The sequence below is a fragment of the Bos indicus x Bos taurus genome, chromosome 21, assembly GCF_003369695.1.
Source record: "Bos indicus x Bos taurus breed Angus x Brahman F1 hybrid chromosome 21, Bos_hybrid_MaternalHap_v2.0, whole genome shotgun sequence".
NCBI lineage: Eukaryota > Metazoa > Chordata > Mammalia > Artiodactyla > Bovidae > Bos > Bos indicus x Bos taurus.
The window spans coordinates 46,868,343-46,886,249 of NC_040096.1; the positions used below are offsets into that span (position 1 = coordinate 46,868,343).

A 17,907-nucleotide genomic window follows, 5' to 3' on the forward strand; every position below is an offset into this window, starting at 1 on the left:
TTGTTTAAGCAGGAGCCTGGACCACAGGTTTCCTTGTTGTAACACAAAGCAACACTATTGGGTTTCTTAACTGGAGCCTTCCTAGAAAGGGAGCATGTATGATTTTTTTTTTAAAATAGCAGCTAATTCTTAATCAATCTTTGGTGTTGTTTAGTTCCTCAGTCATGTCTGACTTTTTTGCGACCTCACAGACTATAGCCTGCCAGGCTCCTCCGTCCATGGGATTTCCCAAGCAAGAATACTGGAGTGGGTTGCCATTTCCTTCTCCAGGGGATCTTCCAGACCCAGGGGTAGAACCCGTGTCTCCTGCATTGCAAGCTTTACCGCTGAGCCACCAGGGAAACCCAGTGAATTACCGCTTCCCTGGTGGCTCAGAGGTAAAGAATCCCCCTGCAATGCAGAAGCTGTGGGAGGCACAGTTTTGAATTCCTAGATCCAGAGGATCCCCTGGAACATGGCAACCCACTCCAGTATTCTTGCCTGGAGAATCCCATGGACAGAGGAGCCTGGTGGGCTAGGATTCATAGGGTCACCAAGAGTTGGATGCTGAAGCGACTAAGCATGCAAAGTAATTAAAGAGCTGAAGTTCAGAACACCACCCCTTTGGCTGAGTTCTGAGGTGCATTCCATCAGGTAAACTGGAGGATGGAAGGTACATTGTAAGGTACATTCATAGAGGTTGGAAAGCACGTTGTCACTTGGAGGGCCAAGGTAGATTTAGTTTAGTTTAGTCTTGTTTTGCAGATTTTGAGGAGAAATTATTGCATTGGCTCTTTCTGGGGCTCTCGCTGCACTGATATTGATACAACATACTTGGCCAATATAATTTAACTTGTTTTGTGAAAAGCAACAAAATTACTAAGAAAGAAAGGAGTGGTATCTACAAATGTTCAAATCACCAAATGACTTTTATGTAATAGTTGATCTGACATTGTAAGATCACTATTCTCCCCAACTATAAAGGGCCCCTCAGTGTGCATCTGACCACAGAGTGACCTGAAGTCCTATACTTACTACAGCTTGAGCAAAAGCTGGAAAAGTGACCTGTTAGGAAACAATTTTAGGTACACTGACTTTCACATAAATAGATACGTGTAGTATGTATGTAAACACATGCATTTTTTGGGTTTAAAGGAGTCTTTGACAAATGTACCCTTTATTTTATATTCTTGACCATATCTCATATGGGCCTTTCCACACATATCATTATTATCATAAATTCATCACTGGGAGCTATAAAATAGCCAAATTGTGAGTTATTAGGAAGATGGCTTTCAACAAGTAGCTGAACATTGAATAACTCAAATTCATATTTTAGTAGCTGAGCTTGGGGAATCAAAAGGGTTTTTGTTTCCAGATTTTGCTTTATGAAATAACACACACACTTAAGTATAATAAATACTCTCACTTACCAATGCTGGTGACAGTGACACATATCCAAGCAATTTCTTGTACTGCTCAAAGGTGAAAAACTGTGAAACAAAACCAAACTCGGAGATTTATAACAATTTCCTGCAACAAACCTTTAAATTGACTCTAATTTCTTTAGTAAATCATTATATTCACTAGCAACTTAAAAAATGATAAACCATCGAACACAGTTTTTAATCCAGTCTCGGGTAGTTGCTATTGAATCTTACTTGAACATTCACATTTTTAAATGCAGCTATAATAACCTACAGAAGAGCTGATGGAATCCTTTATAGCAGTAAATGAACCATACAGCTGCCATTTACCATGACCATTTTCAGTTTCCCTAGACATCAATAGACTTCTTTTTTATGGCAGTGATTCAAAATTATAGGCATAGAGACCTGAAGTCTTAGGTCTCTTATGTTTTCTCTATGACCTGCTTTCCCAGTGAATGCCCAATTCTCTAACCCCCTTATAAAAGACACCCACTTCTCGGCTGTAACTCGCATTTATATTGCTGTGTATCTCTACTGTTCCATGGGATTTCTAAACACACAATAATGATGAAGATGCCATGATAAACTAGGAAAGGACCCAACAAGGACACATCTAATCTGTCCCCTGCCTGAAAGTAAAACTGTCTTCAATCTGAATGAAGAAAGACAGCTGTTTAATCTTCCCTTTAAAATCTGATGATGATGATGATGAAGATTTTGTTGGTTCTTTCAATAGTTGATGTTTAATATAATTTTCTCTGTGAAGAGATTTCTATGGAGGCAAATCTAATCAGTCACTTTGTATAATATGCCCCCAATAAATTTTTCTCCTCTCTTTCTATGCTATGCATTTTGGACAACAATCTGGTTGAACATGATGTTTTGCTCCTGGATTCTCTGTTAGGTACCCTGCCAAAATCACCGATAAAACACACTCTTAGGTCCTGCTAGGGTCTGATTCTCAAGACTACAGAAATGGCATGGGCATTTTATGGTCTTAAATGTCTTCTACTCTATTACTTTATAACCCAGTACAATGGAGCAAGAAAAAAATGTAGATTTGAAAGCCAGATAATATTCTGTTGTTAGAAAGAGGTAGTTACATGTAGACGTGGCTCTCGTGAATCTTCGGGCAATTCAAGGGTCTTTACGTCACCAGATAGATTGATTCTTTTAAAGACTCAGGAATGATTTTTGTGCTATGGCCCTTTAGATCAACTATGGATGTAGACTTTCATAGAGCAGGAATTCATTCTTTCACTGATTTGACAAATATTTCTTGGTTCACACACTGGGGATGCAGCATAAACAAGGAGAAACCCCTGCCTTCTCGGTTTAACATTCTAGTGGATGGTAAATACCCTGAAACTATCCTGATGTTCAACTAGTAACACCAGGAGCCACCACAGTTAATGAGAGATGTACTAGAAACGATTAAAAGGAAAAGGGTTATGGTCTTGGGTTTAAAAAATAATTTGTTTTTCTTTCTCCTCATGGTCATCATCATAACAATTCTTAGATAATCACTTTATGTGGATTTTGACATGAGCAGTCCTAGGTTTGAATCCTGACTTAGCTCTGGAAGAGGACACAAGACTTCGCTTCTAGAGTAGTCCTTAAATAAAAGAACCTGAGGAAGATTTCTTGACAGTCCTGGCACACTGGAGACTTTCAGATAATCTTAGTTTCCATTTCCTTTCTTCACTTTGGGACTAAAGGGACCATAGATCCCTTATTGACATGGATCATTCACGAGAGCCTGCTGTGGTCCAGGAAACATACTAAGGCCTTTGCACATGCTACTGCATTTAATCCATATGACAGGTTATAGCGCAATCATGATTCCCATTTGTAGATATCTGTCCTGCAGCTAGTGAGTCAAAGGATTGAGGTTTCTCACTACGTCCGACTCCAAAGCCTGAGTTTGCTCTCAACCACTATACTGCACTGCTCACTGCTGAGCCATGATTTTTAGTGGTTTGGGAAGAGATTCTCTGTGCTAGAATTTTCTTCCTGCTGAAATCTTCTTGCCTTCCCTGACCCTGGAAGCTGAGTTCCTTAAAGGCAGAAGATTTCAAACTTTTCTGACCACAAACTAGGTAAAAATTATTTACCCAACTCAGGTACATACATGCATGTAGCACACACTCACCTTTATAACTGAAACAAAACACTGCTGTAAAACAATGTTTACCCCTTTACTATGTGTAATACATTCTGTTTCTTTCTATTCATCAGAAATTTTTTTCTGGTGACCCACTAAATTGATTTCAGAGCTCACAGGTCATGGCCTATATTTTGGAAACATGCTCTAAGGGGTCCATGTGAGTTCAGGAAAGTTCTGGGAGAGGATGGACCTCGCAGAATGCCTCACTACCTTGTTCCCTTCCAGTGTGAGTATGCATTTTTTCTTTCTGACTTTCTGCCATGAAAAGAAATTATAGACCAAACAGATCTCGAAGAAGTGTGGGAACGTGGACTTGATGTGCTGGGCTGTGCTTAGTCGCTCAGTCATGTCCTACTCTTTGTGATCCCATGGACTGTGGCCCATCAGGCTCCTCTGTCCTTGGGGATTCTCAAGGTAAGAATGCTGGAGTGGGCTTCCATGCCCTCCTCCAGGGAATCTTCCCAACCCAGGGATAAAACCCAGGTCTCCTACACTGCAGGCTGATTCTTTACTGACTGAGCCACCAGGGAAGCCCAAGAATACTGGAGTGGGTAGCTTATCCCTTCTCCAGGGGATCTTCCCAATTCAGGAATTGAACCAGGGTCTCCTGCATTGCAGGTGGAATCTTTACCAGCTGAGCTACCAGGGAATCCCGGACTTGACCTGTAACTCTAAGCAGTTCTCACAGGGAATTCCAAGTCTACACTTTGGGGCAATTCTAGGCTTTTCATTTTCCCATCTCTAAAACTGTTAAAAAAAAAAAAAAAGAGAAGCTACCACTAGCTGCTTGGTACTCATCAGCAGTCTGCCTGGAAGATTCTGGTTATGGCTGGGATGAAGTGATTCAGGTTCCTGGCAATAAAGAAGCCTCCTAGATCAGTGATAAGTTGCTAATAGATTAAATCCAAAAGTAATGAACAATATATATTACATATTCTAATAAATAGTGCTTTGAACTTAAAAAAAAATACTTGTTTTAATTTCTACCTTTGCAATCAAAGTCTAAATTACTGAATATAAAATAAAATATCTCAAGAAAGCAAAAGTTAAAATATTTTAAAATGGATTTCCAACAATATTAAAATAATGTAATGTCATTAGAATGTGAAACCCATTATTAGCTAAAAATATTCATTCATTCAACAGATATTTATTGAATGTCTCCCATATGTAAAGCTTAAAAGATATTATACTAGACTATATTCTTAAGAACTGGTAGATTAGTTGTTATTTTAATTCCTTTCTATGCAGCACTAATCCTTTATTGCCTTCATAATATTTAGTCAAAGAAGTGATAAAGTTACCCTATAACATAAGAAATGAGATTACACTCTTCAAGGATGAAATTAGGAGAGTCAACATGTTGAAGCTCCAATACTTCGGCCACCTAATGTCAAGAGCTACTCGTTGGAAAAGACCCTGATGCTTGGAAAGATTGAGGGCGGGAGGGGAAGGGCCTGACAGAGGATGAGATGGGTGGATGGCATCACTGGAAATAGCGAAGGACAGAGGAGTCCGGAGTGCTGCAGTCCATGGCATTGCAAAGAGTTGGACATGATTTAGCAACTGAACAATAACAACAACATGTAGTAATGTTACCTATTCAAAGTCATGCAAATGTGTACTAAAGAGTTTTGAAAACCTTTATAGTCAGTCAAGGTTTTGGGAATCTTGAACATAAAATCTGGAATCCAAATTACTATGGTATACATAATCTATCTACTGGAACCTTGAAATTGGTAGTTTGGTTGGGAGAGGGGTTGGACCTGGAGGACAGGCTGTGTGGTCCCTGGAGAAGTGTCAAGCTGTGGTTGGACAGGGGAGGTGAGCACGGTTTTCCTGGGTGACCCAGCCCTCTGGAGGGTACTTTCATTGCTCACTAAACAATCTGATGATTAAGCTGACCTCCCAGATCATCTGTTCTGAGAGGCAGTTACATTACAGGGAAACAGTCGGATCCATTTGGGTCATACTTTTAACAAGTAGGCCCTGAGAAGTGCCCAGACTAGGACTGACTATTCCCCATCACAGAAGCAAACCCTTCTGGGTACCGCTCTCAATGCCCTATACATTTTGAAGCCTCCCAGTTTGGTGGGTAGTAACAGGCACTATTCCCAGTCCTGTGTGACTGCTGGCACTGTTCCTGCGAATCCTTTCAACCACACTTTCCAGGCCTTGCTAGTTTCCTCACACGTGCACTGGTCAGCGGGATACTGGAGGTGTCCCTCTGCAGATCTTAGGTGTCTCTTTCTGTGCAGATCTGTCTTTCTCTGGTGCTGTGTCCTTCGAACTCTAGATGTCTTTCTCTCCCAGCCTCTCAGCTCTTTCTCAACCCAGGGAGTCTACTGGTTGAGGCAGTCAACTGGATTTCTCCTGTGTATTCCTGAGCTGAGAACCCAAGGGCACATCTCATCTGTTTTGCATCTCAGGTATGACTCTCCCTCTTTGTTTCATGTCCAGTGTCTTAAAAATATCCTGGTTTCATATATTTTGTTCATTTTCTGTTTTTGCTGTTTCAGGCAGCAAAGTAAATCTGGTCCCTGTGACTTCATCTTGGCTGGAAATGGAAGTCTCGGCCTTTCGGAAACTCTGAATAGTAGATGTGGGAATTTGGGGGAACAGGACAGGAATTCTCCTGTTATAAAGTAATAAATTTTCTTTCTGTTTCTTGTTACATGAAAGTGAAAGTACTATTCGCTCAGTTGTGTCCAACTCTTTGTGACCACATGGACTGTAGCCCTCCAGGCTCCTCTGTCCATGGGATTCTACAGGCAAGAATAATGGAGTCGGTAGCCATTTCCTTCTCCAGAGGATCTTCCCAACCCAGGATTGAACCCTGGTCTTCTGCATTGCAGGCGGATTCTTTACCACTGAGCCACCAGGGAAGTTCCCGTTCCATATGTTTCATTTATTCATCTAATATCCATGGAACATCTACTTGTAGGCACTGTGATAAGCGTAAAGGATACAGTGGTGAACAAATAGACTTCACAATATATAATATTTTGTGAGTTTGGTTGGCATTAAGCAGTCCTTGAAAGTCTGACCATGAACTGATGGTGTTTCCGGACCTGTGATGCTCAAAACTAGATCCTGGAATCCAGCATGCATTGCCTGCTGTCTCTGAGCAACCAACTGGTCTCTTTCAGAAGTCTTCATTTCCTTTTGCTAATTGCAATACTAATTCTGTCTCTATTTGTGAAGGGGAGTTTCATTTATTTAGCATCAATGAATATTATTATTTTAATGCTGAAATTAATTTCAAAGAATAAAGTACAGACAAAAATTATGTTTCTAGACATTGTCTGTTTCTTTCTATATACATATACATATATAGACGTAATTTCAGAGACCATATAGACATATGTATACATGTGTGTATATATCTATGGCCTGAATATTTTTTCAAAGTAAACTGTGATGGCATACAATAAAGCAGTTTATGATGTATGAAATCGTTGCAATCAGATGATCATTTTCCTCACAAATCCTAAGATAAATATCTATAAAAGGAATGTTTTCATAAATTGTGTTGAAAAACTGGTGCTATCCATCTGGCAAAGATACACTTAACTCAAAGTCATACTTAAAAAGCCAACATACTTACCATATGTCTCAATAATTTTAAGGTAAAATCCACTTGAAACAAGATGTCTGGGACACATACACCATATCCAGTTGCCCAAAAGTTCATCTGTTAACCATTGTTCTGGCAGGGAGCATTGTTTTTTTAAAGTAGAGACTAGCTCAGTTTTGTAAAGCTCAACTTTTTTTTTCTTCCATAAAAGACTGCTCAACATTGATAAATGTTAATCCTCTAAAAGCTTAAATTGTCTCTAACATATAATATTAAGGAAAAATATTCCAGGAAAAACTGTAACTACAGTTTACTTTATTTATACATGTAAAACTCTGAACAAATGAATATATTATCCCGTGGAGACAAAGTGACTTTCCTTGAACAGGAAGTATGCTCTGTTTGTTTACTTGGGCAATCTTTTATCAAGTGAAGCCATTTCATAATTCAATTCAGCCCTCTTGCGTACTTTGGTGAACTTTTTCCAGATTCTCTATTGCGATTCAGATCCTTATAATGAAATTTGTAGTGAAGTAATAATATAAAATCACAAAAACTATGGCAATGAAGAGGTGAATTTATAGAGGAAAAATGTTTTAAAGCTTTGCTTTCTGTACTCTAGACCAGAATTAAATCCTGTTAAATCTCCATTTTCACATGAGTAAAACTTTGGTGTCTGTGTATATATGTTGGCTTTTTTTTTAATCATAATTTTTAACCCAGTCATCTTGATTAACTGAGTATAAAGTATAAGCTGCTTTTTCTTACCTTTCAGGAATGTTGGGAATACAAATTGAGTAATGTGTGAGAAAAAGCTTTATGTCATCAGTTGGAAAGGAAGTCTTTAAGTTTACGTTATCTTTATTATGGAAAGACAAAGCTGTATTTGGTGATGGCAGTGGTGTGGGGGAGGGGGCAATGCCATCAGAGTCACTGTGATCAGGACTTCTGTCTGAAAGAACCTAGAAAAAAGCATGATCAGATTTATTTCTTTTTCCTTTGGAGGTCCTGCTAGATCAGGATGCTTCCCCAGTGGCTCAGCTGGTAAAGAATCCGCCTGCATTGTGGGAGACCTGGGTTCGATCCCTGGGTTGAGAAGATCCTCTGGAGAAGGGAACAGCTACCCACTCCAGTATTCTGACCTGGAGAATTCCATGGACTATACAGTCCATGGGGTCACAAAGAGTTGGACGCGACAGAGTGACTTTCACTTTCACTTTCCCCTGGAGGTCCTGCTAGATCTCCACGTTCATACCCAGATACTGAACCAGCAAGGAGTACATAAACCTCCATAGGTGGGATTTCCCTGGTGGTCTAGTGGTTGAGACTTCACGTTTCAATGCAGGGGTTGTGAGTTTGATTCCTGGTCAGGGAGTTAAGATCCCACATGCCTTGTGGTCAAAACACCAAAACAGGAAACAGAAGTAATATTGTAACAGATCCAGTACTTTAAAAATGGACCACATTAAAAAAAAAAAATCCTAAAAAAACTCTATAGTTTTGTAGTTAAAGAATGGAAATCAATGTAGTAGAAGCATTGATAGTAATTTTGTGAAAACAAGTACAGAATATTTTAACAGAGGAGACCAGGGTGGAAAAACGAAGTTAGCACACCAAATAAATGTGTTATATAAGAATCACACACAAAGAAATATATTGTATTAGTTCACTCTATTCATAAAATGAGAATGATTTAGGGAAGGTTTATCTACCTTTCCTCCCTCCTCTCCTCTCTCTCTTTACTAGTTATTGCTCCAAAGGCAAGTTTACGAATTGCCTTGAGAAAAAGTCCAAGCTCTTTTGTGGCTGCTGTGGTTTGATTACATGAATTTCTTTTACCACTGTGCTTTCTGTGTAATTTCACCATTAGAAGGGAATGCTTTTACCTGGAGAAAGAAATCCACAAACCAATATAGCAATATTTGAGAGAATGACCAAGTCTAATTATGATAAAAAATATGATTTCTATATAAAAATTTTAGTATTTCACATTTAATTCCCATTAATGTCCCATAGCTTATTGTGGGATGTGCTAATGCTGAAGCACGAAGCCCATTTTCACTTGATGGGAAGGCATATGTTGTTTACCTTTACTGCTCTTTTTGGTGTTTCAGCCAAGATGGGTGGTAGAATCCCCTTGTAAAAACCAAACAACCTATTGGAGAAATGAAAAGATTTATGTAAGTAAGGAGGGCTTCCCAGGTGGCACGGTCTCCTGCCAATGCAGGAGATGCAAGAGATGCAGGTTCAATCCCTGGGTCAGGAGGATCCCCTGGAAGAGGAAATGGCAGCTCCCCCCAGTGTTCTTGCCTGGAAAATGCCATGGACAAAGGAGCCTGGCAGGCTATAGTCCATGGCGTTGCAAACAGTTGGATATGACTGAGTGACTATGCAAGCACACAGATATAAGTAAGGGAATTAAGATGGATAAAGCAACTTAAAGTATTCCCAACTATTCAATATAGCTCATTAGTCACGAAATCTTCCTTTGTTTTAATGCTAAAGCGGGGAGACTATGAATTCTACATTTATATGTTCTATAACATTCAGAAGAGGAATAAATGATGCTGAGACTGGAACCCCTTAGGTAAGCTGCTAAAGATAATCATGAATTGTACCTTAAAAATAAACTCAACCCTCCTTAATCTAAGGAATCTTTATTTTCTAAGTTGTGTGGTTGTTAGCGTTGAGCTCTCTACCATCTTGTATCTCTTCCCTGTGGTCACCAAATGAAGTTAAGGCTACACCTGAGTCCACTAGACTAAAACTTCAGAGGCTAACCAGGTGATGAAACCCTCCATTTTAGCTTTACTAACATAGGGGAAACTAACCAACTATACGGCTGTGGAACTAGGGCTCCTAGCCCTGTCCCAAATCAGCCATAATTTTTTTAACTTCCTTGATGGAGATGAAAGGTCAGGGAGGGCTAAGTACAGAGACATGTTCCTGGCAGTAGAAGTATCAGACTTTCCTGGAGGCGGTGTGTGCATGCTCAGTTGTGTCTGACTCTGTGACCCTATGGGCTGGAGCTCACCAAACTCTCCTGCTGAGGTGCAGTCTCACAGGGCATGGGACAGCTGTCATTTTCAATATTGACATGTGGTCACATATTCAGACATTTTTAGGAAAAAGAAGAATGAGTGCCTTATGCCTATAAGTTTTATAAAAAGTCACCATTTATTCAAAATCTTAAATTTGTCTGCCCTGGAATCTTTACACACTCATGTACACATATATATGTTATGAGGGTATGAAAGTGAAAGTCGCTCAGTCGGTGTCTAACTCTTTGTGACCCCATGGACTATACAGTCCACAGAATTCTCCAGGCCAGAACACTGGAGTGGGTAGCCTTTCCTTGAGGGGATCTTCCAAACCCAGGGATCAAACCTAGGTCTCCCACACTGCACATGGATTCTTTACCAGCTGAGCCACAAGGGAAGCCCAAGAACACTGGAATGAGTAGCCTATCCCTTCTCCAGCGGATCTTCCCAACCCAGGACTTGAACCTGGGTTTCCTGCACTGCAGGCAGATTTTTAGTAAACTGAATTATCATGAGCGTATAGTGTAAATATATATGTAGTATGAAAATATTTCAATAAGAAAGAATATTCTGCATCATTTTCTGAGATAATCAATTCCCCTGGTGATCTGGTAAGTGGCTATAGATAAAGGTAGGACTCAACCAGTCCCTATTTTAGGATAGCCACTTAATATCCTAGAGAAGGCTGGACTCTGATTAACCCATCAAACTTCACTCCAGCACTCTTAAGTTGGGTTCTGCTTCTAGCTGTGCTCTGGAACAAAAAAGTTAAGAGTTTATTCAGACTAACCCACTGTGGCACTCAATCCAACATGGCAACCTCTTGCTCTTCCTCAACACACTGGCTTACACAGCACCTTCCAATGAAGGGAGCAAAAGGCTCGTCTTACAGCTACTAATTCTTAGTCCCTTGAGGGCTGCTGTTCCCTACAGTGCTTACCCCAGAGTCGTGTGTGTGTGTGTGTGTGTGTGTGTGTGTGTATGTGTGTGTCTGCATGTGTGTATGTAAACAGGACACAAATATTTGTTAAGATTACAGATTTTATGAAGAGAAAGAAAAGAGTCAAATGATCCCTTAATGTGGGCTTACTCTGCCTGCTGTTTTCGACTTAATGAATAACACTAGCATTTGTGTTAATATAAAGGAAGTAAAGCAGACGTGCTTTGAAGAACTATGGGAATTCATGAATTCCCCCACTTCCTTTCCATTTCAACTACTGAGGCCTGAAATTTACTTGGAAAATTTTAATACTCTTTCTAATTTGAATTTCATTACAAATTATTATATAATTTTCAGCATGAGAATGACTCTGCCTAGGTTTGATCTTCCTAAAAGATAAATGTGATTTTCTTCAATAGAAGTTCTATATTTATAATAAAAGACATTATTAGTTCTGTTCTTTTTGTGCTGCCTTTTTCACACCTGGAAGATTATGCCTGGTTATAGCGGAGGCGGGGGGCAGGAATGAAGAACATTTAAGTAAGGAAAGCGTCTGGAACAGAGTGTCCCTGTTAATAGAGGTACTTGAAATCCCATGCAACAGAGAACAGATATAGGACGAACAGTAGCTCAGCTGGAGGAGAAAGATCTTAGGGACGAACATCTGATGAATCTTTTGAAAAGTGAGCATGTAGGAAACAGATTAGACTTTTCTGTTTGTTTCCAGGCGGTAGAACTAGGACCAACAGGTGGAAGCAACAGAGAAAGACACATTTGTGGCTCAGTAGGAGCTTGATACAAGGAAGTACTTCTAACGGTCAAACCTATCTAAACATAGACTAGACTCTCCTGAAAAGTGTGTGTTCCCTTTGGAATGTGGTCAAGCAGTGTGGATGACCACTCCACATGGATGCCAGAGATGGATGTGCACAACAGTGGAAGGACTTGATGTGTCTCAAGGTGGGTTTCCTCCAATCCTCAGATTTTGTTATTCTAAGAGAAAGAACAAAAAACACAGAACAGCACATTTCTGAAAACAGACACTCTGCATTACTTTAAACTTTTGCCTAAAGTGGAGCACTACTGTGCTGAAGGAGGACAGAAGTCTTATAAGCAACGCAGGAAGTCTTCATTTTAAAAATGATGAAAGAAAATATTAAAAAGAGGTGTAAGGCAGAAGGGAAGAGAGGCAGCTGGGACAACCATAAGGATTTAATCTGGAAAGAGCTGGCAGGTCCAGAGCCCTCTGCTTCATGTTGGTGATGCTTCCGAGATGTGCCCTCTCTCTTTCATGTGCAGTCATCTCTGCTCCCTCACCAGCTCCAGCTAGCTCGTCATCCTGAACTCTCTAACAGTGAATGAACAGCTTTAATGGGAAATTCTCAAAGACCATAGGCAGCAGTTGCTGACAAATGAGAAGTGAGAATCATCTACTTCCTTGCATTATTTTTATAGTACATCCATGCAATAGTGGGTATCTATGGCATAGCCAGGCTGGCAACTCTTCTGTTGAGAACTGTCCCACCCAATTTTTTTAAACTACTAGAACCCATGTATTAGTACAATCTGATACTGCTTGTAGGCAACTTGCTGAATGGATCCAAATGGTACTCCATTTCTTTGTTCCTGTTAATCTGATCCAAGTAGAGTTTTTCTCCAGGATTTTGGAATTGGAACTGAAAAGGTCAGCCTTGCTCTGTGTGGTTGAAGCTCTAAGATAATAAGGCTAGAATATTAACAGTAGTCATGTTTTCTGTCATTCAGGGAAAGTGAGTCTGCAGTGATAAGAAAGAAGGAAGCCATCATTCAGGAAAACAAAGAAGCAGGATGCAGAAGTTCTGGTACTGTAAGTGTGATTCTGCGGCCAGGATTTCTTTAAGCCTTGTTACATCTTGATCCTTCTTGAATATTGACATTTCCCTTTGCTTTTGATTCTTTGAGATACCCAGTAATATCTATAATAAGTTCCTTTATTTACTTACAAACCAAAGTCCTGGATCCAGAAATTGGCCTCTACAGTCAATGTGACTGTTGCTGTTCCTCCGTACTGTGGCCTCTCCTATGAAGAGCCTTTGGTCAGGTAAGAGTGGCACTTGGGCCAATTCAAAGAGTCACATCCAAAATGTGAGCAAGAATGCAAATCAAAACTACAATGAGCTACCACCTCACACCAGTCAGAATGGCCATCATTAACAAGTCTACAAATAACAAATGTTGGAAAGGATGTGGAGAAAAGGGAATCCTCCTACACTCTTGGTGGGGATGTAAATTGGTGCAGCCATTATGGAAAACAGTATGAAGGTTCCTCAAAAAAATAAAGATAGAGTTGCCATATGATCCAGCAGTATATCCAGACATATCTATAATTTGAAAAGATACATGCACCCCCATGTTCATAGCAGCACTATTCACAATAGCCAAGGCATGGAGACAGCCTAAATGTCCATCAACAGATGAACAGATAAGGAAGATGTGCTACATACAATGGAATATTATTTAGTCACAAAAAAAGGATGAAATAATGCCATTTGCAGCTATATGGATGGACCCAGAGATTATCATGCTAAGTGAAATAAATCAGAAAGAGAAAGACAAATACCATATGATACTGTTTACATGTGGGGCTGAAAATATGACTCAAATGAATATATCTATGAAATGGAAACAGATTCATAGACAAAGAAAACAGACTTGTGGTTGCCAAAGGGGAAAGGGGGTAAGGAATGGAAGCACTGGGAGCTTGGGATTAGCAGATGCAAGCAGGTATATAAAGGATGGATAAGCAACATCTCACTGTATAGCACAGGGATTTATTTCAATATCCTGTGATAAGCCAGAATGGAAAAGAATAAGAAAACAAAAATATGTAACTGAGTCACTATGCTGTACAGCAGAAATGTAAAACCACTATACTTCAACAATTTTTTTTTTTTTAAGTCTGAGCAAGAGAATGTGGGCAAGGCCTTAAGCTGATGACCTATTTTTTTGATTTGATTGATAATTACTGGAAATTTTCCTAGTGTAAAAGTATGACATACAGATTCTAAAAAACAAAAGGACTGGTAATGTCTTATGAAGAAGATACTCTTTTTGGCTAAAAAACTGATGTTTATACTCACATGCACTGTTCATTCTGCCAGTTTTGTTTTGTTTTTTTCCTGTGCTCATGTAGTCTTGGTTTGAAATACAGGGCATGTAGCTTATCAGGACAATAAGCAAGGAAGTTAAGAGATTTGCAGCACTCACATCAACATGCTTCAACCTGCTTACTTCTCAAGAACCAGAGTGACACATTTCGTCTACTCCCTGAATGAATGGAAAGTGAGATTCTAATGTCTGCTGGGAAGACAGTAAAGCCACTACTGTGGTTTTAAGTTTTGACCCATATTAAGCCATCTGGGAAACTCTTCAGAAGAGACACAAGCACCAGTTCAAGACCTCCTATAAAACTGCAGTATGAACAGTATGGAAGACCTCATATTTTGTTTCTCAGAGCTGTTACTTCTAAAAATTATGAGTTTGATGTTAACCACCCTGTGTAGGAAAATGTTAACTTGGTTGTGTATCAACTTTTATTAATACTGTTATAAGTAAAAATAGTCAAATTTGGTGAATGCTTAATGTGGATTTGCCACTCTGTTAAGAATAAATATATGAAGGCATGTGGACATATTTTAATGTCATTCAACTGTCACAACAATCCTTCCTTTGAAGCAGGAATGATTATTTTCTTTATGTTGCAGATGAACCCTGTCCTCACAGTCTCTCGTCCTTGTCCACAGTCCTCGGTGCTTGTCCACTGAGATGTAGAGGTACTGCAGTTTTTCTTAAAATAAAACTATTTTTACAAGCACATTTGAAAAGTCAAGTTATTTCTATTGCAAAAATGTCTTGTCATTTCTTATTTTAGGAGAAGCAGTTAAAAATCAGATTTTTATTCTACTTCCATTCTCTTTTAAAGTCATATGCAACACTTCCTGCATACCTGATAGATCTGGACTGAGAAGAACAAGATCATTTTCTGGAAAAACTTTTGAGTTGTTTATAAAATGTTTTCTAGGTGAATCAGATGAGTAAAAAACTTAGGCTCTAGGATAAATGTTTTCCCCATAGGATACAGTTTTGCCCTTAAGACAAATATCAGGATAATTCTGTGTGGGAAAAGACAACACAATATGATAAAACAATGAAATATTCATACTAAATATTAAAATAAAAATAGTGTTGTTCAAAAAGTCACTTTTAGCTGTTGACTTAACAGATACCCTCCTCAACTGTCTTTGTTCCTGGAGGTGCAGGTATTCACCATTCCCTGCACTTTGGGAAGAGAGCCCTTTGCCAGTCCAGGGGGTGAAGCTGAGTTCTTCAAGCCAATCATGGTGGTCCCATTCCCTTCCTAGCAAGGAGGTTAAACATGGATATACAACCCAAACCTAGCCCCTTGGACCAGCAAAGAGGGAGGGAAGCATACTGGAAGTCTTGAATTTCTGGCCTAAGGAAAAGAGTACATGGGAAGAAAAGGCCCTCTTTTTCACTAGATGGTGTCCGCACTGCATGATATCCCTGTGTACTGCGGTCAAGTGAAATATCAGTGCCCACAAGCTGAGGATGTCCAGCAAAAAGAAAAGACCTTGATTTTGATGACATCATCAGACTGCTCAATGAAACAGTCCTGGCATCCTACCTCCAGATGTCTGGTTACATGAAATTAAAAATAAACCTTTATTATTTGAGCACTTTCAGTTATATCTTCTGTTAACCTACAGCTAAAAGCATTCTGATACAAATAGCTTTAACATTCCTGTTTTTGAAAAAGTCCCAAATTCTTAAATCATAATATAATGAAGATAGTTGTTAAATGTTAAGCAAAGCACTTAGAAGGAGACTGTGAAAACCAATTTTTAAATATTTTTAGATTATTTCTTTCAGGAACCATATCAGACACTAAAACTCTATCCCATTAGAATGATTACATGTGAGAGAGCCCCCACCCCAAAGACAGAATGTGGAAAAGTTCACAGGCAAAAATGAGGATGGGGTTCCAGTTCTTCAAAACCATTAGATCATGATGGTTCACATCCTGATTGAGAGTTGTTGTTCAGGAATATAAGTAGACAAAGAGTATTACAACATTGGATCACATTTGTTTTTAATTGTATGATCAAAACAGGCCTTGTATTACTTATGTACATCTATAAAGTGCAGATCAAAACTGCACTGCACGTGTTCCTCTCAAAGACACAGCTCACACATAGCTTATTTGAAATACAGATTTATGCCAAGCCCCACAAAATAATTTTATCCCTCATTTCCCCCACCACTTTTTCAAAGTGTGAAGTTATTTAACATACTGGGTGGCTCCAAGGTTGTAGACAAGCCAATAAAAAGATGTTGATTGTACAAATCAAGGAAATGCAGAATTTTCTTTGAGTTCCAGTTGGTGGTTCATTTACAAACCCTGGAGGAAGCCTTTCTGCTGTCTCTCATTAGTAGGGACCAATCTTAGGTTACCTTCTTTGGGACCCAAACTTTAGAATCCCTGCCCCCAAGGAGACCAGATAGATCCTTAATGAAACATCTTGTACCTGACAACATCTTTAGTCCATTTGGATGGCTGAAAAAAGTTACCTGCTTTAAGTCAGCTACTGAAATCTGAAGACTTTGTGGTTAATAGTGGGAAGACAGGATAGGGCTTAACATACTCAAAATTCAACCCAGGTAAAGAAGCCAGAAAGGAATGGAAAAATGACATGTCCCTCTGCCCCTCCTTTTTCCCTCTGAGTCACCTCTTTGTTGGTTTTGCTGTTATTTTTCTAATTTAGTATGTAGAAAATGTTTGTTTGAAAGTAATTTGTACTGTAGAGCTGGACTACTCTTATAGGCAGGCTGGGAAATTTCTGAAGTTGCCAGCCTGGTAAGCAGGATTTTGGCCTTAGAAGCCACAACATGGAAGCTTTTCTTCTTTGCAGCTCCCAAGGAGAAAGGGAAACAGCATAGCTGCTTCACCAGTGACCTTTAGAGGGAGTCATACCATGTTGTCCATCAGAAAGGTTATCATAAAACTCAACTGGTAGATTACTGAGAAATGAGTGTAAGGAAATGGTGAATAAATTATTTTCCCTCCTAGGAGAGGAAAAGATCACTGTACAAATCTGCTGCCTGGGGAAACCAGGCTTTCCCTGGTTGTTGGAGATGAAGGGTTTTGGGGGCTCAAACTGCTGAGATTCATAACCTGGGTCAAGCAGCCAGGATAGCAGTGTACCTCATCCAAGCCTGAAAAAGCCAATTAAAGAAATGACTTCAAAGTTGAAAAGCCATTTTCAAAGCCACCTGCAGCATACTCACATGCAGCAAGAGACGGATGTTTTCACCTGGATCCCGCTTCTTTGCCAAAAACCTGGCATTCAGTAAAAGTCCAGAGCAGCAATAATACTCATCGGTGAAGCATGAAATAGGAGAGACAGGGAAAGTGACACCAGATCCCCAGTTGGGGAAATTGGAAAGCATTAACGTGTCTGTGTACCTAACAGAGCACAATTACTACATTTTACTTCGTTTCAACAGTCAGGACCTAACTGAACATCACCATTCAGTTCTGTTCTGGGCAATGATCCAAGCTCATCTTTGGTACAGTTGATTTTGAAGCCTTACAGTCAATCATATCTTCACAATTTGTTCTTCTTTCAGGCTTCAGGCATCCTCTTGATTTCCATTTCTTGTTTGGAAGCCTTGAGTCATCTGTTCTGGCAACATGACCAACCCAAATCAGTCAT

General features: G+C 39.5%; 1 protein-coding gene across 2 annotated transcripts in view; it reads right to left on the minus strand.

The window, feature by feature from the left end:
* Positions 1 to 17,907, minus strand: part of SLC25A21 (solute carrier family 25 member 21) — a 524,275-nt gene that overhangs the window by 50,895 nt on the left and 455,473 nt on the right. For both annotated transcript variants that reach the window (XM_027521916.1, XM_027521917.1), the window contains exons 3-4: positions 9,242 to 9,308; positions 1,413 to 1,472 (exon numbers count right to left, since the gene is read on the minus strand). In XM_027521916.1, coding sequence (XP_027377717.1) covers positions 1,413 to 1,472; positions 9,242 to 9,308 — 127 coding nt within the window. The remainder of the gene's footprint in view (positions 1 to 1,412; positions 1,473 to 9,241; positions 9,309 to 17,907) is intronic.